Source organism: Echinococcus granulosus (assembly GCF_000524195.1).
Source record: "Echinococcus granulosus chromosome Unknown EG_S00106, whole genome shotgun sequence".
NCBI lineage: Eukaryota > Metazoa > Platyhelminthes > Cestoda > Cyclophyllidea > Taeniidae > Echinococcus > Echinococcus granulosus.
This window is the reverse complement of record NW_020170486.1, coordinates 188,556-211,988: the sequence shown is the minus strand read 5'-3', so window position 1 is coordinate 211,988 and position 23,433 is coordinate 188,556. Positions and strand designations below refer to the sequence as shown.

Sequence of the window (23,433 nt, the reverse complement as noted above, 5' to 3'; positions counted from 1 at the left end):
AAGCAAATATTTGTGTGCAAAGCGATGCAACAGGTATCCAATGTCAACGTTTTTAGGTTAATATAAACAAGAAATTAAACCTAAATTATTAGAAAGGTCTTAAATAAAAACTAACAAGCTTAATTTTTTTTGTTAGAGTAAAAACTGATTTTACAAAAATTTGTTAAATTACAAACCTTATTTACAGAATTGTGCATGAATAGAAGAAATGTTTTAAATAACAAGCCTTGCAAATTTTCTTTCCAAAAAAACAAATTTTACAATAAACTTTGGCCATTACATTGTGCGAACTGACTATCACCCAATTATCACAAAGGCGACGAACTTTTAAAATTCCCGTCATACTTCTCTTCTTCCTGCGGAGGTTCCAGACTCCTGATTAAAGAATCTACTTTAGAGAAAGGTACATTGTATCGTGTAGTACGAAGATAATGGAAGGGGCCTTATAAATGTTAAAAATCTTACGTGGGGAAGGCGCAATCATCTCTTTAATCAAGGGGAAAGTGTTGATGCTGTCTCGTTCGGAGGATTGTTGCATACAGAGTACTTTTCAATTGAACAGTCCATTTAAAAAGGCGCATTACAATGCAAATTACCTAAAACAAATGGAACCCATTTGTTGATTCACAAGTACCCGATATCTCTTATTTATTCATTTTTTACTCTTCCGCTGCTTCAGAAGAAAAAACCATAAAATAGTATGTGATGCATATTCTGCAGGCACAATTTTTTCCAAAAAAGGAAGGTTTAAGAAAATAATCTACACTCTTTTCTATCCCTTGATAAACAAATGTTCAGCTATGATGGGGGTGAATTATTGCCTTTACTTGTGTATATATATATGTGTGTGGTAGAGTTAGACGACTTCCGGATCGGCAATTGTTTGTTCACTTCCTTTCCTTCACTACGATCATGTACATGTTCAGGTATAACGGATGGGTGGAAGAAATTTTAAAGAGTATGCGCCACCCCTCGAAAAAGAGCAAATTTGAGTGTTTTATTGTTAATGTATGGCAGCACGTAGGCCCTTTTACAATGGATGTGGCGTCCTAATTGCTTCGGAAATCAAAATAATAAGGCTAACAGTACCGATGAGTTCAGAGGTGGAGTTTAAAATCGGCTCACTAAACTGCATTTGTTTTCTATTTTTGAAATGCAGTAGGGTGTAGTTATTGCCACATGCTGCAGGAATGAGAGAACATCCCACTTACTTACATGCTGAGAAGCTGGAAGGCGCAATTCTCATGACCGAAAGCCTGAAGAGACTAAAGCCTCCACGCTAGTGAATGGACGGTTAAATAAAACACACAATTATTGCAACACTTTGTGGATGGTTTTACATGACTTGATCGTATTTGGATTGTGGAAACTGCTTACTTCATGTCAGCTTATCAAATACCCCCTCTCATTTGTTCAACAAAAGCAGAAGTAAGTGAAATACAGGATCTTTTAAATCTTAAATAGTACATCGGGAGGAATGTAAATGAATGTCAGTCTAGACGGCACCGCCATAGGCGTGTTTCTCATTGACAGGATCAGTATTGGTACGACCTCTGGGCTCTGGCAGAGCAAACATGTTCATGGGGCCAGGGCTGATGATTAGCGGATTGGCGAAATCTGAAACTACGAGGAGAGCGCATGCCTCACCGTAGTAGTTTGGATCGCAGATGCATCGCTGCTCGTCCACCGGATGACCCTCCTCGTCCCAGCCCATGCGCTGCACGCATCGACCGTGCGAACAGGTGGGGGTTCCATTCGCACACTCGGTGACAGTAATACGGCTGTTGTGGGGAAAAGAGAGGACGGAGTGAATATACAAACTCAGTTTAACATTAACGCAAAGTTTTCTTGCGGTCGGTTATACTACTCAAATCCAAATCGGCAAAAAAGTAGACAGTTGTGAAGAAAACAACCGACAGGAAAGTGGGAAGACAGAAAGCGAAAAGCATAGGCTGTGTAGAAGAAAAAAAGGCACTACAGAGAGGGAGTACCTTACCTGTCGACCAGGAAGAGAGATGCTGAGAAGAAGACTGCAAAAAGCAGTGAATTGGTGGAGGCGAACATGAGCATTGGTGTATCTGAGGTAGTGGTAGCACCACAGATCCTTATGTACCTTGTGCTAGCAAGCACACACGCACGTAAGCGCGTACTACAGGATCATGCGGTTGGCCGAGCATCACATACAGACACACTAAGTCAACGCATCACAAACGCCAACCCCGCTAATGTCCACGTTGTTGACGGGGGTGACTACGGAGGCGGTTTCTGCAGAAACCACCTCTCTGAGCGCACCATACATCATAATCCAACTTCTTCATCGTCACGTGGAGAATGAGGCCAGATGATTTTATGGCAGCTGACACGGCGACGACGTCAGGTTGCTGTTACCGTGGCAGCATCAGCACACAATTGATTCGCCTGGTTATGCTTCACCTTGATTTAAAGAGAGTACACCAAGAGAGGTCTTTTGAAGTTGTCCTAAGTTGCCACATCACTGTATTCAAGTGATGCGTTGAATCAGGCTCAGAACTGGGTGTGACAGTGTCGACTAGGTTACTTAAGCCTTTGCACTGGTCGCGGATGTGCCGCTCCTGCTCCACTCGATACAGAAAATCTCGCACACTTTTCTGGGGGTCCTGAAAAGAGACACCCTTATTGTTTGTCTGATGCCAACGACTTTTCGCATGAAAACACCTAACACGCCTTCCTTGTCAAGCATTTTTCTTGTCATACCGCGAAAAATATTTTGACCTAGCCATTGATGTCAATGGTAGAAATTCAGTTGATAGACGAGACCGTCTAACGTGATATTGGGGTATTGCGTGTGGAATGGGCGACGAGTTTAAAGGCCATTGGACGGATATGCACACATACAGTGCAGACGCCCACGCTGCCAACTTGGTCAGGACAATGCCGGTGACGCAAGTCAGCATTGCTCCTCCGTAATGATCGTACAGTCATCTAATTGTCCAGTGCGTGGGTATGCCCTACTGGAGACATATAAAGCCGGGGAATTTTCCCACTGCCTTTGTAGCCTCATCGTAATGGGCATTATATCGTCCTGGTGGAGAGTGATCACCGTTTGTACAGCTTGTCTCCTCCTCACTGACAGGTAAAGTGTACCACCGAAATCCTCTGTCTGCTCAGTCTACAACCACAGGGTTTATATATTTATGCATTATAACCAGTAATCTGATATATTTTTTCTTTGCCATAGTCATGTTCTGGTCACAGAATGTCCGAGTGGAACACCAACCTGTTCGCACGGTCAATGCATTCGTCGTACGGGTTGGGATGAGCAAGGCAAAGCAGTGGACGAGGAGCATTGCATCTGTAAACCTAATTACTATGGCAAGGCATGCACGCTCCTCTTGGTCGCGGAGTTCTCCGACCCCCAAATTGTCAGTCCTGGGGATGTCACACTCTTTTCTCTCGATGAGCCAGACGACTATGAAGGCGGCGAGCCGCACGAACAATACCTCCCTCATAGGCGCGCTAGATAGACAGCTGCATCTGCGTTACGCCTAATGTAAACGTTGTGCAAAACTTAATGTGAATCTTAGTGGCTTCATCGTCTCGTTATTTACCTAAAATATTACCTCATTTGGAGGTTTAATGCCCTCTGATACCGCTAAATAGATGGGAATAATCTTGATTTATCAGGAACCGTGAGTGGAAATTTCTTCGTGAATTGTATTTAAAGTAACGTCATCTTCTATCTTCCTTTCGCATGGCGAAAAAAAGGGCTACGTATTTGGCCAAACATTGTCAACCGCAAATATCAAAAAATAATGCAGAATAGGGGATAAATATACTGGGCATTTATTAGTAGATTAAAACATAATTAGACAAGCAATAACAAAACACGTATTTTGGTCGTTATATTGAACATTGATGGAGATTTATCTCCTCAAATATTCGCCATCATTTTTTTAAACGAAATCCTATAGTCATTTTTCTCTTCACTAATGGCTTAAATCGACCAAGTCTTTTGCATGGTTCGGATTACTGCTCCGTTAAAACATTTATTTCACTAAATCAAGCAAATAGTTTAACATTTTTTCCATATAGACCATCACAATCTGTATGGATCTGCGTTTTTGTGCAAATGTGGAAGTATCAATACAGGCAGTGGATTGTCTAGGTTAGATTAGTGTTGAAAATACTGTTTTTAATTTAATATAGAGTAACTATTCACACCTGTCCCCTTGAAAGAGACTACAATTCCATGTCCATAATGGAGTGGATTTGTTGCAAGAAAGGCCAAATTTTTACCACCCGACAAACTGATTTTAAAGACAAGATCTATTTTACAGAGGCACATTTTGGCGGATCGTTTAAATTTAAATTAACAGAATGACTAACCTATTTCCCTAGTCGTTTTTTGCAATTTTTTCTGCGCGAATGAAAAGCTACCAGGTGTGCTGCGGTCATTGGCTGAAGCCACGATGCCATAAGTAAACACTTAGGACATTTTCGCAACTTGGGTTTACTTATCTTCCTTAAACCTTAAAATCGGTTGAAAAATCAGAAGACAACCAGTCACCTAACAAATAGTATATTACGTGTCGATCTTATAACTCAGGTTGGAATTCTTTACAAGGTGTCGTGCGAAAAATTGCTGTCAAGACCCAAATTTGAACTCTGGCGATTTCAGTAGACCGCAGGGTAAAAATTACGCAAGCGGTGTGCAGAAAATGAAGTAATAGTTGCCTCCAAAGTAGAATGAGATTGAATGGTTCGGCTTGTGTGAGTAGAAGTAGCCGTGGGAGCCATTCATAATGAAACAGTGCCATGTATCACCGTACCGTTCGTCTGCATACGTTTTGATCTCGGCTGCCTGTGCCTATCAATAGGTAACGGAGTGGTGGGAATACACAGCTTTGGGAAAAAATCGCTGCCTTTACAAGTGGGGCTTGGGTTTGTAAGCTATACACAATACCGCATGATAAATTGTTGTCTGGACATGTGAGTGGCGCGATAACCTCTTTTTTGCGCAAAAGCAATGTGTCTTGAGCTTCTAGCGTAGTTCAGTTGTTTTTGCGGTGGAAAAAATGAGGAGAAATAGGCGGGTATTCTAAGTGGGTGTGTCAGCTGCCCCTTGGGTAGACGACAGACTCACCTGAAGATTGCCTGGATTACTTTGTACGGCATGTCGGGTGACACTTAAAATTCCCTTCATCATCACTTCCGACATTTCTCGGTCAATTATTTGGATTTGCTGAACACTCGTGGTCGGATATTGACGCAGCCTGCGATTTACAAGGGTGGCTTATTTTTACAAGGTATTAAAATACGCGCTGCAATTGCATAATTTATGAAACTAAAACTGGACTTAGGTAATAAAATAGAGAGGAGCTTGCAATTAGCTTGGGCTAAAGCGAGTTTACAAACAAATAGCCGGTTTTCTTCCTCTCATTTTACCGATAATACTGTGCTTTGAGGGTATTCATGAATGTGGTATGATAAATTAAAACAAATTTTCTAGTTAACAAACTTACATATCATCCATATCTTCGTGTAGTATTTCACAAAAATTTTCGAGGGTAATTCGACCCGTGCCTTGAGGATCAAACAATCTAATCCATCTCTAGGTGTTTAAAGGGAATGGAAGTGAGAGAGAGACACCTTGTAAGAGTTCGGGAGGCAAGAGTTCCTCTTTCTTGCATTAACCTACCTGTAAGACGGTTGGACTCATTCGATTTTCCTTTATATACCGCTCCAAATCCTCGATTGTGATGTACCCTTAAAAGAGAAGTCCGCCTACAGGTTGGATATCCTGCACAAAATAACAACAAGACGAGAGCACAAAGGCTCATTACAAGTGTGGCGTGCATGGGTTCATCGTAAGGACACGTGACAACTTTGATTTCCCCTTGATAATTAGGTGTCAGTGCAATCAACGCATCACACCATTTTATTACAGGCATAAATCGAGACGGCCTCATAATTGTCAGTCGTTGGGGAGGACGAAATTCCTTGATGTTTTGCTTCCTAGTTTATCATTAAATAATGGGGAGGAAGAAAGGGAACATAAGAGCCTCCATGCATTTAGAATCGCCAACACCCAGTTAGCAAAAAGCAAAATGTGGCACTGTGGACTCACGGTTTCTCTCCTTGTCAATGGCAAAGAAGATGGTTTTGTATTCCGCCATTTTTGCCAGAGGGTCTGTGTATGTGTTAGTGAGTGTGTGTGCCTTTTGCTGCCGGGCTTAAATTCACCTGGTGTTATAAACGTGGGCCTGTGTGCATGCGTCACACTAGCCCTCTCAGCCTTCAATCAACAAGCCACGGCGGTGTGGTCGTGGCAGCCAGTGTTTAGAGCCAAGTGGCAACTTCTCTAATGAGGATGCGAGAGGAGGGGGATTAGCGTTAATCCGAAGGAGGTAATGACTTGGGGAATTTCTAATTAAACTTGCCTAAAGGGAGTGCCCTGGTTGCACTTTTGTGGTAGCTCAGCAAATTTAGGTCGCATAAAAATCACTTGTCAGAGGTTTGTGGAAAAAAATTGGGTAGCATTCATTTTATAAAGCATAAGTTACTGTCAAATTTTTGTCGACGAATTGCGTGATACATTAGTAAATAGACAGAACTTACACTCCTATAAAGCTAATAGTTTTTTTTTATTGACTAAGAGCTTGAATTTTTGTGGAACCTAACTTAGCTACTCCTCTAACGAACACAAATAAATTTAAATTGTTTAACTTTTACATCAAGAAATAGTGGTGCTACTGATTTGAAAGCTAAGCTGGTGTCTATCAAAGTGGAGGAAATATGCCACTGGTTGCAGCTAAAGACGTGAGTGAACAGGTGCCAATAAATATAAAAGAACAAATTAAATTTGACAGAGCCATCTGTGGTGTACAGAACTTTCAGTTGATTATCTTGTCATATGATTAAATTCACCCGCCTTACAAGGATGTTTTGACAGCTACTACATCAAAATGATGCCGTCTGGGTACGCAATGCTAAATGTTGTGTAAAACACGCTTTGAAGGAAGGAAAAGATATGAATGCTCACAAAAATTGATTTGTGCTCAAATGCGAAGAGAATGGATAACGTATTCCTTGCGTCGTTCTAAGCACTCAATAGGATTTTTTAAAAAAACTCAAAGGCATTTATAATGTTACTTTTTGTAATGGCCTATCAGAAGATCTTGGCAAAATTTGGATGAGTTTTGGCAGCTAGAAAGTTGCAGAACAAATTGTATGGCTTATTTTCCGCCGAAAATGTAAGGCGCACTTGATCGAACAGCAATAGTAGGCATAACAAGCTTACGCACAAAAGCTGCATCGGCGAAAAAATCGAAGCATCAATAAATATATAAATTACAGATATTACGTGATGGAAAGAATGTGCAACAATAGTTTTCTTTGCAGCAACAAAATCTTCGAGCATTGTAATTTCTAATTAGTTTCCCTTCACTTAGAGCCTGCATTTGTATTTGATCTTTTTATGTCATTTTTGGACATTTTTACCATAGTAAATGCGGTAAACAGATAAAAAATGTTTTTTCCTTTATTGTTATTAGGTATTTTTTAATGAAACTTTGTTTCACTTTTTATTTACTTATTACAATTGATTGTTATAATAGTCCAATTTTGTCGTGCCTAGCTTAAGTACTGCCGCCCAACATGGCGTCGAGTAACGCTGGTCGAAGTGGCTTTACTACCGGCCAGTCAATAACCGTAGTTATAGATTATTCAACTTCAAATCTTATTGCAGTTAATTTTTCGAGTGAAGGGAGGGTGTTCCGTGGTGTACTACTCGCTGAAAACGAAAGGTAAATATTTAGGCGTAGTGAAATTATTGGGAGATTTTATGCATAGCTTTTGTAGTCCGTGAGGTCATCCTCCTAAGGTCTTGTTTCGTTGATATCCCTTGTCCTTGACAGAACTTAGTTTCCATTAATTTGGGGGATTTGGGTTCTACCTCGGTTGTATGCTCGCGTGCTCTTGCCGTTGAGAAATCTGCCCTCGCCGTTATGCCGATCTTTATTTGTCATTCCGCTGAATATATTCTTTTTAACACCTTAACATACTTTGTGTATAGGATGTACAAGATGGGACTGTTACAATTTTCGTAGTTCCTGTGAATTTATCTTCATTGCGCCTCTGGCGTCAATAGTGTGCACATTTTTTGGTAAATATGCGGTACTCATATAATTTGGAAGTGGCTAATGCTGCCTGTTCTTTTGAAACACCTATGTTAGCTACTTTTTCTACCGTGTTTGACATTCATAAAGTGCGTCTACCTTATGCCGTCGAGATCTTTGTTGCTCGGCAGTCGCAACTAGACGTATAAGTTCAGTCCCAAATACTTCTACTATCTTTACTTAAATCTGGTATGATTTCGACGTCATTGGTCCTCATGATATCTCAAAGCATGTCCAAGTCTACGACATTTCGTTATAAGGGCCCCTTTGCGTACCTTAAATTCGAGTAACAAGCAGACTCTATTCTATAAGCTATTCTATTCTATTCTTCTATTCTATAAGCTATGCTTACTCTTCTGAGAACGTTACCAAATCCTTATCTTATGTGCCTATGAAATATTTATCACGCTACTAACGTTAGGGTGGTTATTTTCTTTAGTGGACTTGAAATGACTTCCTCGTTCGTGTTAGCTGACCGTGTATCAGATCTCTTCTTGGTCAAAGACAGTCATTACTAGTGCTTTCAACTTTAGTTTGTGTTCTGAGCTTCTGTTTCGCTAATCAGCTTAATGTAAAGTGATTCCAGAGTTGTAGGTTCAATCCACACTGGGTAGTAGTCGTCTTCAAAGTAGTTTCCAAAAAATGATAAATCTCAAACCATCATCACAAATTCAGTTCAATGTAGTCCCTGGTACTGATGTGGTTTGTGATCACTTAGATTGTCCACTTTGTTGGTGACCCCTGAATTAGTGTCACAGTTTGACTAGCAATTAGTCCTTTACTCATTAGTTTGCGGAGATGAGTAGATACCTTTATCCTTTTTTGAGGACGAGGCATGTCTAGAGTCACTTAGCTACGCTCAATTATTTTAGGGGGTTAGTGGTCTGTTTCTACTTATTCCACTCCTAATGTTTGAAAATTATACCATCTAGAATTGGTGTGAATGAAACTCGTTCGGCCAGTGCGGAGTCGTGGCCACCTTTATCAACGAACACCAGCGATGTTTTTTCGCTGAAGTCTCCGGCCTGTGCTGTGGAACGCTTTACATATAAGGCAGAAGGCGAACCCTCACGGCTCTTTATTCTCCGCCCTACCAATAAGCGCTCAATCTCCTATCGCTCCAGCCTCCTCCCTCCACGCACTGCGTCTCAGCCCCATTCCCGTGCCGTCTTCCGGTCTTCTCACTCTCGTTCTATTGTTGAAAATCCACTGTGCCCTAATTGCAAGAAAGCCCTCGTCTCTCCAAATCCTAACCCTTCTGATTCCACTCAAGAGCATGTCTCCTCCACCAGACCAAATAAACGAGGTGACCAACTAGACAATGCACAGGCGGAAAGCAAAACGACTCCTTCCATTAAAAAGCGTCGTTTAGAGGAGGTCGGTAAAACCGAACACGTAAAAGTCAAAAGGCTCAAACATGCTGATGAGTTGCTCCCGTCAATTTTGAAAAAATCCGAAGTCATAGAGGAATCGATCCCATCAGCCTCAGTTGTACAGGTTTTGTCAGTGAAAAAACACAAAGAAAACGTTGATGCAGCTTGTCCCAAGGATTTAATCAAACACCGTAGGAGCTCTATGGGCCACAAGTTTTCAGTGCATGAGGGCTCTTCTAGATCAACCACAACCACTACGTCCGCGCCTGATCACCGTAAGAGTTCGCACGAAAAATCAAGGCATCGTGATCGTCAAACTTCTCTGACAAAGCGTGTTAACGGAATGCAAGCAGGGCCCTCCCATGCAGTGGATTCAGAGAAAAACGAGTCAGAAAAGCCCCCTGGATCTGAACCCCCCATACCTCCAATAAAAATCAAAATTAACCGATCCCTTATCTCAACCGATGGAGGCAATGACTCTGATCAAGGCAAAGCCTCAGATATGCTAAGTGAATACCGAGTTAGTCAGTTCAGTCTTACGGATAGAGTTTGTTGGTTCTCCTCCTTTTTGGATAAAGACTTAGATACGACTTACTGCTGTACTTTTTTTGCATGCTAAGCACGGAGTAACTCCTCGAGAGTCGGGTTTATCCTTTTAAGGTTGTTTTGCGAAATAACTTCCTTTTTATTTAAATAATGACGCTATTTTGGAAAAGCATGCTTTGATAGGAACGAAGCAATCTGACTATTTAAAGTACTATTACCGAATTTCCAGCACGGAGCTGTCAATACTGATGGCTCCCGAAAAGGAGTGCTGAGCTCAAAGTTATCAACTGAGCCCGTAGAACGGCTTCTCTGCTCTTTATACAGGCTCTACATTAATTGAGCTGTGTAATAAAACAACGAGGAGTCGTTTTTTGTTTTCATGAGCCCATTTTCTTCGATACGAAACAACCTTTTTATTGGGTAGCTCCTGCGCTAATTTGACTAGCCGTCGCTAGGGCGAGCAAGGTGAGTACCTACTCTCCGGGTTTAGGTACAATGAGATACTTGCGAGTGATAGCTGTCAACTATCACTACTTCGTCCCTCTTCTAATTAGGTGGTTGTGCACGACGTACCTAACGCCTCGATCAGTGATCCTGTGTTGTGCTCGCATCGACAGAACTCCCCTCTCCTTTCCAACAAAGATCCCTCGACAACAGAGCCACCGTCCTCGAATTCCCCGCTATCTGAAGTGACTGGGCCAATATCACCTCAGCATCAGGACGTTCCCTCGGGCAATGAGCGCTCGGTAAAACGATATCGGCTTCCCTCGAATCCTTCGGTAACATTCCGAATTGACGATGTGGTGTGGTGCAAACTCTCTGGCTGGCCGTGGTGGCCTGCGCGTATAATCAGCCTTCATCGTTCCACCTCCTCTTGTATGGCTTGCGTGCGATGGGTTGCATGGAACCAAATCTCCCACTTTCCTTGTGAAAAAATCTCCCCATTCCTTGCTGAGGATGATAGGAAGGTGGACAAACGTCGAATGAAAAAACAGACTGTATATAAAAAGGCCATTGAGGAGGCCCTAGCGATGGCACGAATGCGCGCGGCACAAGCGCTCAATGAAGTTGACGATGACGCAAGCGATGATGACGTATTTGACAGCAGTAGTGCAGACCTTATGAACTATGAAAAGCCCTCAAGCTCCAAAATGAAGGCCGTACGGAGTGAAAGTGAACTTAAGACGGCACCGCCGGTGAACGGATTCCCGCTCGTATTTCCGTCTGACGAATCGGGGAGTGAATTTGATGGCGGTGGTCCCCTAATGATTGATCATGTTCCCGCGCCGACAAAGACTCCTCTTGAAAGTGAAGTTGCCGAACCTCGAGCCGTCTTCCTTCCCGCTCCCACACAGTCATGCTCGATTCTGCAGTAGCTTCCGCTCCGCTTTCAGGGTATCTGTTTCCTTGTCGGTGCAGATTGTACAGTGTTTAGCTTGTTCTTCCTTTTTTTCCTACAAGCGCATAGCCACGCCAAAATTCTCGCGCCACTCCCCCCCCCATTTCGCCTGCCCCCCCTCTCTACCTAACCGCATTCAATGCAGCTCTGTTTAAAGAGTACCTCCGGCTGTGTACTAATATTTCCTAACGATTACTACTGTTGGATAATATTTCTTTTACTTGAACTAAGCCACAAAAAGTTGTAGTTAATAACGATTTGGTTGCTTGTTATTTTTAAAATATTCTGTCCTCCCACGTGCCTTGTGTGTCCATGGATCTGTATAAATTGAATATATATATATATACATGCTTTAAATTAACATCATTTCTGCCCTTTTTAAGAAGAACAACTCACAAATGCGGTCTCCAGAGGTGCACATTCGAAGTTGTTTTGGATGCAAAAATAGACTTTACTCGATCTCCTATGCACAGGTCCAAGGTACAAAGGCGGTCGTTGGGGAGGGGTCAGTGGCCTGCCTGCGCTTTGGAGGTGGAGCGGTCAGGTCTACCGACTGTGGCGGCGATTAGGTACTTGAGATCCATCAGAAGCATTTTCAACGCCTTAGTCCAGTTCTCATCAGTAGTGGTGGAACACCTGAGAAGGATAAATGGCCAAGTGAGTGCCACTGCGTGTGTCAGAACGACGGCGTGGGAGTGGAGGCCACACGGAACAGTTACAACTCACTTGATGGAAAAGACAGATCCGTTTCTGTCCTCAATGCGGCCACCATCGAGGATTTTAAAAGGCAGATGGAAAAATGGCGGACGTTCAACTCGTGCCTGAAGCTGACCAACGCAGTCGAGAAGCATCACCAGTGCGTTGTCAAAGCTGTGAGGTACAAAAGAAGCCAAATGTTTATACAGGGTGTGGCATCAACGCGTGGCTGCACAGACGTCTGCCTGAGACTCCACCACATTCATGCAGAAGAGACTCGCGTCAGTCGTGTTAATGTGCCTGACTATGTCGTGACAATGGGAGGATCTTGAGTTATGTTAGCTCAAGGCATTCCCTCACAATTGGCGAGGAGGGGTTCCAAAATAGAGCTCACCTTGCGCTGCTGAATAATCGCATACTGCCCGGAGAATTGTAGAGAGGTAGTGGAGTCCCATTCGGCAAGGCAGCAATCTTGGACTGACTGCCCATCGGAATTATCACATAGCTGGAAAGAAGACCGCCGATTAGGTCATTTGTGTGGGAGAGAGAGAGGAAGAATTAAGTGAATTTACTTTTTAAAGGTATAGGAGAGCTTCTTGGCAAGGCAGGTTACCAGCATGGCGCACTGTCCCAGGGCTCCGTTTATTTCCGGCCACGTTATCTAAGGAGGAAAAAAAGGATGCGAGAGGAGGAGGTAGATACTGTTGCAATGAGAAAGAGTCCTCGAATAGCCTACAAATAATCGCAGCGTGGATGTTTTTTTCCCTAGAAGACAGTGGGCGCTGGAGGAAGGGGTCTCGTTGCACTCTGAGAAACCTTCACATCTCGCCCACTAAAGGGGCTTGGTAAGCAACACCGAAGGTGATGATTCTGTCATTTGAAGCAACGCGCTGACAAACACTGCCCCGAAGGCCGTATCAAGCGTAACACCAGCCGCCATCACAGACCAACCGCCCCAGTTTTAAAACAAACAAGGCAAACTGGGTGACCCGGGAAGACACTCACCGGTTTCGACGCTAACCGACCCAAATGAAGGCCATTTATGACGCCAATGTGTCCGTCGTACCAGATAGGGAAAGCGGCGTTGAGGACGTTGGTGCGCCGAAGCCGCTCGTACTGATATCGAGCATCATTGAGACGGGCGTCAAGGACACCCAGTGACTCCTCCGCCTGCATCAGTGTTAGGCGTTGCTCGTTGTATTCATTGGTTATTCTAAGCAAGAAACATAAAGATCACTTGACTGTGATTGCAGTTCAACAGATAGCGAAAAAAAGCCACTCCATTTGACGAACCGATCAAGCTCAGCTTGGCGAACGAGCAGTGCAGCCTCATTCGTGGCAATTTGTTTATCCAGCAGTCGAGATTGGTGTTGAAGGCGGACGAATTCTTGGCGAAGAGAAACCAGTTCCTCCTGAGTGCAGTGCAACTCTGCCTTGGTAGTTACATTCCCTTCTTCAGCCTCCGCTGGGCTATCTCCCGTGGCATATAGCGGCTCTCGGAATGACCCATCTTCATCGACCTCAAACGAAGAGGTCTCCAATGGATTTGGTGAATCCTCGTTAGGGGAATTTGTCTAAAATTTGAACCCAACACCCCGAGGCGATGTTAATTTACAAACAGAAGTAAACCATACAAAGGAGTTGAAAAACGTACTGCCGACAACGAGGAGGTTTGCCTCGATCGTTGAGAGATTGAAAACATTTGCTCAGCAGTATGTGTGACATTCGTGCTTACACCACTTCTCTCAGTTGTGTTTGCTTTCAACTGCTCGAGTAAGGACCTACCAAAGGGGTAGGATTTGGGAGGCATTCTCTTTCACTTCAAGCATCAAATAGGTGATAAAAATGGGAACTTACTCGAGACAGACAATCTCCTCCTTCTGAAAATCAAGCAGTTGTTGCTGAGTGCTAATTAGAGTGTCAGCACACTCCTGACACATTGGATGATCGGTTTCAGCTCGACCGTTGATGATGTCGGAAAGGTAAGCATTTACCTGCAGGGTCAAAGATCAAACCGACCAGACTTAAAGGGCTGACAAATGAGAGGGAGGACAGCTGCCAACGCGTAGATAACAGAGGTGCAGAGTTTAGTGTGGTCTGCAGAATGGTGTTTGTCATCTTCGGGGAAAAGTGGGGGTACACTCTCCTCAAAGTTACTTACCTGGAGTCGGTGATCCAAACTAGAGGTGGGAGAGTAGGTCGGAGATGAAGAGCCCCTATAATGAACTCGTAAACGATTGAACTTTGAAGAGATAATAAGTAGGAAGTAAAAATAACATCAAAGGCTTAACTCACGAATTGTATTCGTAGCCTTGAAAGAGAGAAAAAATATGAGGTATCACAATCTCTAGATTATAAAGTTATCCAAGCAATCAACTTCTTACTGAGGCTTGTGAAATGGTAAAGACAAATTCAAGAAATGTTACTACAGTTTTCCTTCTAAAATAACATCCTAGAACATTCTAAACATCCTATGAAGAGGACCTATTCTCTGAGAATACCAATGTATAACAGTAAGTAAACACACCAACGGCACTAGAAAGATCGGAGGTGCGAAAATTTCCGAAATCCGAGGCCAGATCCAAGGGTCTCTTGCACTTCTGACAGCAATACTGTACGCTGATGTCTGACCCAACATCGTCACTCACAATGCTTGACATGCCTTCTAAAACATCAAATAGGCCGGCAATTACATAGCAATTAAGCAAAAAGGCGTTAGATTTGGCCATTGAGGACGAGGGAGGGGAGAAGGGAAAAACACGGCGGTGGCAGACGTCCCCGAAGAGGGTAGCAAAAAGCGGTATCCATCAGAGGAAAAGTAACTAGTAAGAGCATTAAGAGAAAAAAAAGTGGATTGGCAAGGGTACTTTATTGGAGGGAACGAAATATGTGCACAAGCGGTACTGTTCACAAGGGGACGACAGAGGTACATGGATTAAAGCCTTATGAATAATGTGCAAAATCAACGACGTCAAGCTAGTAGTAATCTCGGCGCGGATTGTTCTAAAATAGAAGGAAGCACAAGAGCCAAGAAGCTTAGTAATCCACTAGGAGAGAAGATGGTACTATGTAGGTGAGACATACCAACGGATTAGGACGAAACCGATAGGCCAGCATCATCCGCTTCCGATAGGCCTCGAACTCATCATCTTCGACGGTAAGATTGGATGATCTCTCCACCCCAAGACCAACACCTTCCACGTGAACATTACCCCTGGAATAAACGATGCATTAAAAATGAAAAAAAAATGGGGAGGAAAAGAGCTAAGCAGTCAGTAATTTCTGAACCTGCAGACTGCAAATAGTACCATTATTAATGTAGTTGCTAAATAGTTAACTAGTCAACAAAACCAAACTCTGGAACAGGGCCCAATTATTCAGACTTTAACCTACTTGCTGACAGGATTGACGATACCCTGACCGGAGACACCAAGACCCTCGCCCTCTTTCCAGCCCATTTTCTCAAGCATTTGGAAACCAACGTTCTCACAGGTGAGCTTAAATTGTTTATACTCGCTGTAGTCGGGCTCACGACCCTCCTTAAGAGCCTGAATGGGGAATAGATAAGTCGAAAGCGCACAAATGATGCAGTCTACTAGGTACAGTAGCCTACACGATAGGTTTCCATGAAACGTTCCAGTTCATCGGGTGGCAAGAAGTCGCCTATGTGGTGTTTTCCTTGTCCCATCTCAGTCAACTTTTCCGCCCAGTCTAGGGGTCAAAGAGGCCGAATATAGACGTTCAGTTAATAGCAGTAGAGGTAAAAGATGATGAATGAATGAATACCCCGAGTGGCTTCCATTTCTGCAGCTCTGAGTTTATGCTCCCAAGTGCCACCTTCACAATCCTCATCGGAATCATACTCGTACTTGACTTCTAGGCCATCAACAGTTTTCCTTGGCTTTTTTGAGTAATTTACTCCCTCAATCGACTCCATCAGCTGTTGCTCCTGCATCTTCAGGCGCTGCTGAGCTAATATGAACTCATGCATGGCCTGAAGCTGAACACGAAAAGCAAATGATCAAAAAGCCAGAGTTAGACTTCAAAAGTAGCGACAACAGAGGAGGCTCACTTCTTTTTGATATTGAATCTGTTTAACTTGTTCATCACTGAGAACAGCTCCACCAGTAAGTTGTCGTACATTAGAGCAAATCGTTTGAGCGGGCTTATTGTCTAAAAGGGAGAAACAGGAAATTCATCAAATCTATTACGTGAAAGAACTGAACATGGAGGAGAGGTACAAAAAGAGATAAAATTAGTGGTAAATCGCGAGAAAAGCACTCAGAGAGAGCTATTACTCGAACTAACTTGATGCTGCTAACTGAGCAGCAGCCTTTGCTGCTGCAACGGCGGACGCCAAAACTTCATTGTGGGAAAGCTCACTCAGGCCTTCAGATTTGGCCGTCTGTTCGGTGTCCCACCTAGATTTCCTTTTTCGTGTAGGAGCAGGTATCTCCAGCGGCTTTAAAGACGAGGGCTCCGATTTCGTAACATTCGCATAAACATCGCATGCCTTAGGAGAGACAGTTCTTGCAGGAGGTTTTTCAGGGGGAAGCTGAATGTCGGAGAGCTTATAGTCCACCTTACACGCCTCAATCTCCTCTAACAAATCAACGATTATTAGGCAAGAAATTGCTACCTTCGACCGAGGTCTTCGATCTCTTAATAAGCTCTTCTTGCAACCTTTTTTGCAAATATTTGCATTCAACCGAGTCCGGAACGGTAAGAAACCTATTTTATCAGTACTGAAATCAGTCGCACCAGTATTGCACGCTGTCCTCAAATTTGGCGACCTCCAATTTTGCTAATGACTGGGGTAAGCCAACAAGACGCATGATCAGGCTTTCAATCGCAATGATGGCTTTTTGATCTTCGGGAGGCAACACTGGAAATACTACGATTAGACCAGGATATGGCTTTTTATTTAAAGCATCATAAAACAGAAAACCTCTACCTTTAGGAAGAACCACATCTAAAGAGAATGGACTTCAAAAAATGCAAGAACGAATCTACTTACGCGTCCAAGATTGAAAATGTATTCTTGTTAGTCTAAGAATATTAGCGATTGGTATATAACATACCGCTGGAGTACCAACATCAACATTTGCGCTGATGTTTGCCAGATCCTGTTCAGCTGTGGCAAAATTATGCTAAAAAGTCCTACCTTGAAGTTGCTTAAAAATCTCCATAAAACTGCCATCATTTTTGAAAGGTATTCGGGACGTCATTGTCTAAATGACCAAACAGACCGCGACCTTGACACACCCATTAAAAAAGAAGAGGAGACACCTAAAGCACCACATATAGTTTGCAACAATTGTTGCATTTTTTTTAAAAATTAAAAACTATACTTTAAAAATTAATATTTAAAAAATTAAATGATAAAATGGACTGCAAATTTATCAGCGCAAAGTTCGTATTTAAGGGTTTACATGACCTAAAGCGTAATACGATAGTGGTTTATCCCTCGGCTCTAATGAGGCGCCGCTTTTGTACTTCGAATCAGGTCCCTTGTACCTCGCTGGGTGGGCTGGCCTTTTGGGCTACGCCAATGGCCCAGACACATTCTCTGCGCTGAATATATATTCTGCCCGAGTATTGTGTCTTATTTCGTCTTAAGGGAGTCTCGGGATGCTAAAAAAGTCTTTATAAAAGTTATTAAAAATTTTAACAACTTAAAAATTAACTGCCGGAACTTTAAGTGGTTTGGAAGTTTATTCCGAGGTGCATACGTAATATCCGTCCTAGTGATTCGTGCATCCAAACAACTCAGGAGAACGTTATTTTGCTTTAAAATCTTAAAAATTTATTTAATGCAAAAAACAAATAGCGAGGTAACATAAAAAAGTGTAGTGAGGCATAAATTTGAGTATTTCGGAGCAGTATTACACCAATTTTGTGTGCAGGTAGAAATGCATCCGTGGTACAGTTCATCCGATAAAAGAAACTGCCCACAATGTGTGTGAATCCCTCCCAATTTCTGCATTGAACAACGTCGAATACAGATTTGCCGGCCGTCGCTTACTCGTTGACCCTTGATCTTGACGCAATAACGTGCGTAACTCAAACCCTCGTGTCCTGATCTTCCTTGTCGACAGGGTGCCTCGACAGGTACAGATCCATCCATTGGGTCTTCACAGCTCGGATTACTTCCATTAATTGAAACGCACACATAACAGGCCAGACCTGATGCTAGTGGAGGTACAAGGGAGCACAAATAAGTGCTTAAGTAGTGAGAGATCAACTTCAGAAAAATTAAGAATTTTGCCCGAAAAGATGGCACTCTCATCCTACTGCCTTATTGATGGCTGCAAATAATAACTTTCAAACTATTACTAGTTTTTGCGTAACTTTACATCGTATATTTTTAATACAAGTTCATATGCCTGATAAATTTGGTTATATTATGAATTCGCTAGGTTTTTGCTTCATCTTCTATTAATAACATTGCAATATAACAAATTTTTTTAGTTCCTGCTATTTTACCCAAGTCTTTATAAGAATGACCAGCTCATATATCTCCAAAAGTTCTGCCGCTTCCAAATGCGGTAAAAAACGCATAAAAATACCTACAAGTGAAAGGTTTCTGGCATTTGACAATAGCTTCGAGGCATTAAACAATGTTTACGCACAATCGCTGTTCTCTTGCCAAATTCACAACTTGAAGAGTTTTCTAATCACTCACCTGTGTGTGGGAGCAGAGTTATAATAACCATCCAGACGTTTATAAGGGAAATTAAGTAATTCATCGTTAGATCTTCAACTTGGTCACATAAGCGTGCACACGCTATGCTTGCAGGGGATACATTTACTAATTCTGAATCGCACTGGAGACCTGAGGGTATTGTTTACTACGCCCTTAAGGCAGCACCATATGTTTAGAAGCAACACACGCGCTAAGCGCACACAATTCGAGCGTTCATCGCGCATTTGCGCTGGCAACTCCAATACAAATCTACTTTTGTTTATACCTTTATTCAGTTTAGCAAGCTATAAAGTCGCTCCGGAGGTCATTCCAAGTTATATATAAGCCTAAGAAAGTGAATTCGGCAATTCGGTACACATATGCACTAACGATATATCCTCAACGCTCCAGAAGCACTTTGCGAAGGCAAAAAACATGCAAGTCTTAAGTTTAGGACTTAAATTAATAATGAAGCTGTTAAAAAAGGCATCTTAATGGACGTATTGGCCAGAATTTAGTCAGATACTGTAGGACATGCATTTGCTTTTTGACCTAATATTTGAAAGACATTGTACCACCTCAAACATATTTGTGGGTCAAAATCCTGATTCTACCGCAATTTATTAGCATATTACGGCATCAAATATAAATTCAAGACGTGAATTAACTTACATGCACAAGGTGTAGGAAGAGCAAAAGGCAAACAAAATTTGGGTATCATATACTAAGATGTTCAAAGCATAATAAGGGGAGCGAGTCCTCAAAAGTGAGCAAATAAACGCGATAAATAATAAATATCAGGAATGGCAAACACAAACAGCGAAAAAAATTAAGGCTTCTAGATTTAAATCATAGAACGCTTTTATAGCGCTGAAATGTCCATTTTTTACCAAGATATTTAATTTATGCAATACTTTCCTCCCATTGGCTTTTACTTTGTGGTGGGAGTGTCGTCTTGCTGGTGTCTGTACAGACGTGGCGTTGTAATGGTTCTATCGCTTGATCTTTTCAGAACCGATAAGGGAGGTGATCCTGATTTACTACGAAAAAATGAAAGGAATCGGTACAAGAACCCAGAGGCTGTTGACAAAATAATTGATCTCGATGAACAGTGGCGTAAAGGTTTATATGCGCTCCTCGTCAAGATTTTTTTACATAGCACGTTCTGCGTGTGATCGTTTAAATCGCTCAAAGAACATGTGCAGCAAAACTATCGGGAAGAAGATGAAGGTGCATGGATAACTGTTTTCATCTTCCCCATAGGCAAAGGAATTGGCGGGTAGTGATTCTGTGCTTCCTTCTGAGATCATGGAAAACATAATTGAAATTACTCAGGAACAAATTGACGTATGATGCGATTCATTTTGCTCCGCAATTTTAGGGCCTAAATATTTGTCAAATTAAAACATTGACGATCTGTATTGATGAAACAATAAAAAAACAACAGAAGCTTTCGGATGAATTGGAGAAGTCAAGAAACGACCTGGTTTATGAAATTGGAAATATTTTACATCCCGAGGTTCCTATATCTGACGATGAGGTGATTGTCTCCACCTTACCTCATAGTTAGCGTAGGAAAACAATAAAGTCATTCGCACGTTTGGGGATGCCTCGGTCGTAAAACAATATTCACATGTGGATTTGGTCCAAATGGTGGACGGATATGATGGCGATCGCGGAACAGCTATATCTGGTAATCGGTGCTACTTTTTGAAGGTAATTTTAGGCTCTGATTAGTGGCAGATATTCTGGTGACCTGTTCAAGTGAACTATTTTATCGTAATTGTTTTAGGGACCTTTGGTGTTTTTGGAGCAGGCTATTATTAACCTGGCTCTAAGGATGCTGTATGAGCGCAAATATGTACCCCTCTACACACCGTTTTTCATGCGTAAGGAGGTGATGCAAGAAGTGGCACAGCTATCTCAATTCGATGAGGAATTGTACAAAGTGATAGGCAAGCGTGAAGCCATTGGTGATCGTAGTAACGACGCTGAAGAAGAGGTAAAATATCTGATTGCGACATCGGAACAACCGATTGCGGCATATCATCGTGGTGAATGGGTGTCTCCTGCGGATCTGCCCCTTCGATATGCCGGCATTTCCACTTGCTTTAGGCAGGAGGTGGGAAGTCACGGCCGTGACACCCGTGGCATCTTCCGTGTTCATCAATTTGAAAAGGTTCGTTTATTGAAGCACTTGTTCGATTATTCCACATTTTATCGTTTGTCTTTTCTACTTTTTATCCGTAATTCATTAATGCCTTTTAACCGGCTCTTGGACGCGTTTATTTCTAGGTTGAACAGTTTTGTATCACTTCACCATACGACAACGCCTCTTGGGAGATGTTCGACGAGATGATTTCCACCGCTGAAAGTTTCTTTGAGGTGAGGTTGCCTTGGAGCGACTTCTGTGTTTTCTTAAGCGGCTTAATTAATGTGTGTGCACGCGACCTAAACTCGACTTTACTTCATTTCCTCTATCTAGATTCTGGGGATTCCATATCGAGTAGTGTCTATCGTTTCGGGTGAGCTTAACAATGCAGCTGCAATGAAGTACGATCTGGAGGGCTGGTATCCGGGCTCAAAAGCCTTCCGTGAACTTGTCTCTTGCAGCAACTGCACTGACTATCAGTCTCGTCGTCTTGGCATTCGCTTTGGGCAGACCAAAAAGATGGGCAGGGAGGTGAGGTGTTTATTTATTGGCAAATTAAAGATATTTTTTTGTATTAACCGAAGTACGTTAATGTATGTACAACTCCGTTGAAGTGACTCCGTGCTTTAGGTCGAGTATGTGCACATGTTGAACGCTACCATGTGTGCAACTACTAGGGTGATTTGTGCTATCTTGGAGAACTATCAGACCACCGATGGTATTGTTGTGCCGGAGGCGATTCGCGAGTTCATGCCTGAGGGTACGACTTTGACAAGCCATTCGTTGTCACTTATGTAGCTGCGTGAAGATAAAGTCCTCTTATGTGTTCTTCTGTAGCTCTTAAGGAGAAAATCCCGTTTGTCCATACTGCGCCGATTGATCAGCAGAAAGGTGATGTGGCTGATTCGGTAGCAAAGATGTCTCTGGAGGACAAGGCCGAGAGCAAAGTGGCCACAACTGGCAACGCCAAATCGCCTTCTTCCACGAAGGCATCAGGAAATGTAAAGCTACCTCAAAATGAGGTTAAATCAACCAAACCTGCGGCACAAGCGACTACTGATGGCAGCTGTGTGCCTTCTGTTGCGACTCCTCCTTCTAGTGCAGCTCCTACTAACGTGCGTAAGCCACGCCAATGAGCGAAGAAAAGGTGAACCTTTACAAGCATTTGTTTTACTCTGCTAAGTTAAGCAGTAGTAACTGGTGCCTCCTTTTGCCTTTTCATTGATCATCGTCTGAAATGTTCAAGGCACTTGTGTGCCTCTTTCTATCGTCAGGGGAAGGGCCTAGTGAAGGGGGCAATGGTGAGGTTGGGGTACCTCTCTGTGTCAAGGTTGAGAGACCGCAGTGTTTTTACAGCACTGCTAGGTCTCTTACCCTTTTAGTACTGCGCAGAGCGGTTGCTGTGCAACTAATGCGGGTGCGAGATGCACGAGGAGCCCACAGATTGTTGAAAAGGTGGCTGCCAAAGTGGTGGAACTGGGTACGCCCATTCTACAACCTAATCCAGGCGCTGTGTGGTCGTTTTCCTGAGTGGATGTGCAGCGTTCCTGTCCGCCGTTCGATTGTGTCAGGCGTAGGAAGAATGTGGTCTTGGGTAGCGAGAAGTCGATGTTTTCTAAATATTTCACGAAGATTGGTAGATGCTAACGCAGAATGATGCATGCCGATTGGGGCGGTCTAGTGGAGAGGTAGGGGGATGAGAGAGTTGTTAAGTGTACCAGCTGCTGGGACAGTGCGCTTTGCCGAATAAACCTTGGTGGTGATTTCGCTTCCGTACTGTGGAGGTGAATCCCATTCAGCCACAGACAAAGGGGAATTAAGGCGGGTGGCTGAAACTGCGTTGACTGCGAGCGGAAGGGGTCTTGCGCCCGCCCTAAGCAATGACGCCAAGCTTGTATCCTGCAAGAGGCACAAAGGCTAGTGAAATGATGTCGAGTAATTTAGAAAATTCCGGCATATAGTTGACTACGTTACTACCTCCATATCCCTAATCGCAGAATGGGTAACAGGTGGACATTTAGAAAACTCTGACATAAAAAGAGGGTGACAAAAAGAATGAGTGCAGAGTACTCGCCCCCTTAAGCAGCTTAAAACAATGTCGTCAATTAGAGGGATCTGTTTCAAAGAAGATGTATATATGAAGCTCCAGTAGTATGAAAATGAGCAGTCGTTAGTGAGTTGCTCTCCTCCTATGCATTTTGCAGCAAGAACAAATTTAATGGTAGGGTTAAAGCAGGGAATGCATCACAGAAGTTGGAATCGAATACATCCCTGTCTCATGACAACCGTTAACAACAGTCTTGGTTCCTAAAGATTCCACTAAGGTGTGACGAGTGCAGAAGAAAACCCTTTAATAATTTGACATTTGTCCAGATTTACATCTAATCATAGGGATTTTTAAGTCTCCACAACTGGTAATTTCGTCT

At 42.8% G+C, this 23,433-nt stretch overlaps 7 protein-coding genes across 7 annotated transcripts; 3 read left to right on the top strand and 4 right to left on the bottom strand. All coding sequences in view use genetic code 11, as the record gives it.

The window, feature by feature from the left end:
- Positions 1–1,495: 1,495 nt before the first annotated feature.
- Positions 1,496–2,299, bottom strand: EGR_08445 (hypothetical protein; the record flags this gene model as incomplete). Its single annotated transcript, XM_024497694.1, has 3 exons — positions 1,496–1,781; positions 1,997–2,119; positions 2,193–2,299. The coding sequence occupies 3 exons, from the start codon at positions 2,297–2,299 to the stop codon at positions 1,496–1,498; spliced, it is 516 nt and encodes a 171-aa protein (XP_024347913.1).
- Positions 2,300–2,829: 530 nt separating this feature from the next.
- Positions 2,830–3,503, top strand: EGR_08444 (hypothetical protein; the record flags this gene model as incomplete). The annotated part of the gene is made up of 3 exons (XM_024497693.1): positions 2,830–2,942; positions 3,035–3,112; positions 3,218–3,503. 3 exons carry the CDS (start codon positions 2,830–2,832, stop codon positions 3,501–3,503), a joined length of 477 nt encoding a protein of 158 aa, XP_024347912.1.
- A 1,172-nt stretch (positions 3,504–4,675) lies between these two features.
- Positions 4,676–6,155, bottom strand: EGR_08443 (Tegument antigen; the record flags this gene model as incomplete). The annotated part of the gene is made up of 5 exons (XM_024497692.1): positions 4,676–4,846; positions 5,123–5,252; positions 5,502–5,590; positions 5,678–5,745; positions 6,107–6,155. The coding sequence occupies 5 exons, from the start codon at positions 6,153–6,155 to the stop codon at positions 4,676–4,678; spliced, it is 507 nt and encodes a 168-aa protein (XP_024347911.1).
- A 1,480-nt stretch (positions 6,156–7,635) lies between these two features.
- On the top strand, positions 7,636–10,415 carry EGR_08442 (hypothetical protein; the record flags this gene model as incomplete). The annotated part of the gene is made up of 3 exons (XM_024497691.1): positions 7,636–7,784; positions 9,089–10,049; positions 10,305–10,415. The coding sequence occupies 3 exons, from the start codon at positions 7,636–7,638 to the stop codon at positions 10,413–10,415; spliced, it is 1,221 nt and encodes a 406-aa protein (XP_024347910.1).
- A 1,565-nt stretch (positions 10,416–11,980) lies between these two features.
- On the bottom strand, positions 11,981–14,830 carry EGR_08441 (Beclin-1; the record flags this gene model as incomplete). The annotated part of the gene is made up of 11 exons (XM_024497690.1): positions 11,981–12,110; positions 12,201–12,344; positions 12,565–12,675; positions 12,743–12,831; positions 13,176–13,383; positions 13,464–13,744; positions 13,825–13,951; positions 14,028–14,164; positions 14,332–14,386; positions 14,466–14,481; positions 14,698–14,830. 11 exons carry the CDS (start codon positions 14,828–14,830, stop codon positions 11,981–11,983), a joined length of 1,431 nt encoding a protein of 476 aa, XP_024347909.1.
- Positions 14,831–15,146: 316 nt separating this feature from the next.
- On the bottom strand, positions 15,147–17,398 carry EGR_08440 (Splicing factor 4; the record flags this gene model as incomplete). Its single annotated transcript, XM_024497689.1, has 13 exons — positions 15,147–15,173; positions 15,255–15,384; positions 15,564–15,718; positions 15,784–15,881; positions 15,957–16,170; positions 16,243–16,343; positions 16,479–16,772; positions 16,810–16,901; positions 16,932–17,055; positions 17,125–17,156; positions 17,188–17,219; positions 17,252–17,304; positions 17,335–17,398. 13 exons carry the CDS (start codon positions 17,396–17,398, stop codon positions 15,147–15,149), a joined length of 1,416 nt encoding a protein of 471 aa, XP_024347908.1.
- A 2,443-nt stretch (positions 17,399–19,841) lies between these two features.
- On the top strand, positions 19,842–22,143 carry EGR_08439 (Seryl-tRNA synthetase, cytoplasmic; the record flags this gene model as incomplete). Its single annotated transcript, XM_024497688.1, has 10 exons — positions 19,842–19,977; positions 20,015–20,085; positions 20,119–20,202; positions 20,237–20,395; positions 20,431–20,571; positions 20,648–21,034; positions 21,151–21,240; positions 21,341–21,538; positions 21,638–21,767; positions 21,845–22,143. The coding sequence occupies 10 exons, from the start codon at positions 19,842–19,844 to the stop codon at positions 22,141–22,143; spliced, it is 1,695 nt and encodes a 564-aa protein (XP_024347907.1).
- Positions 22,144–23,433: the final 1,290 nt, after the last annotated feature.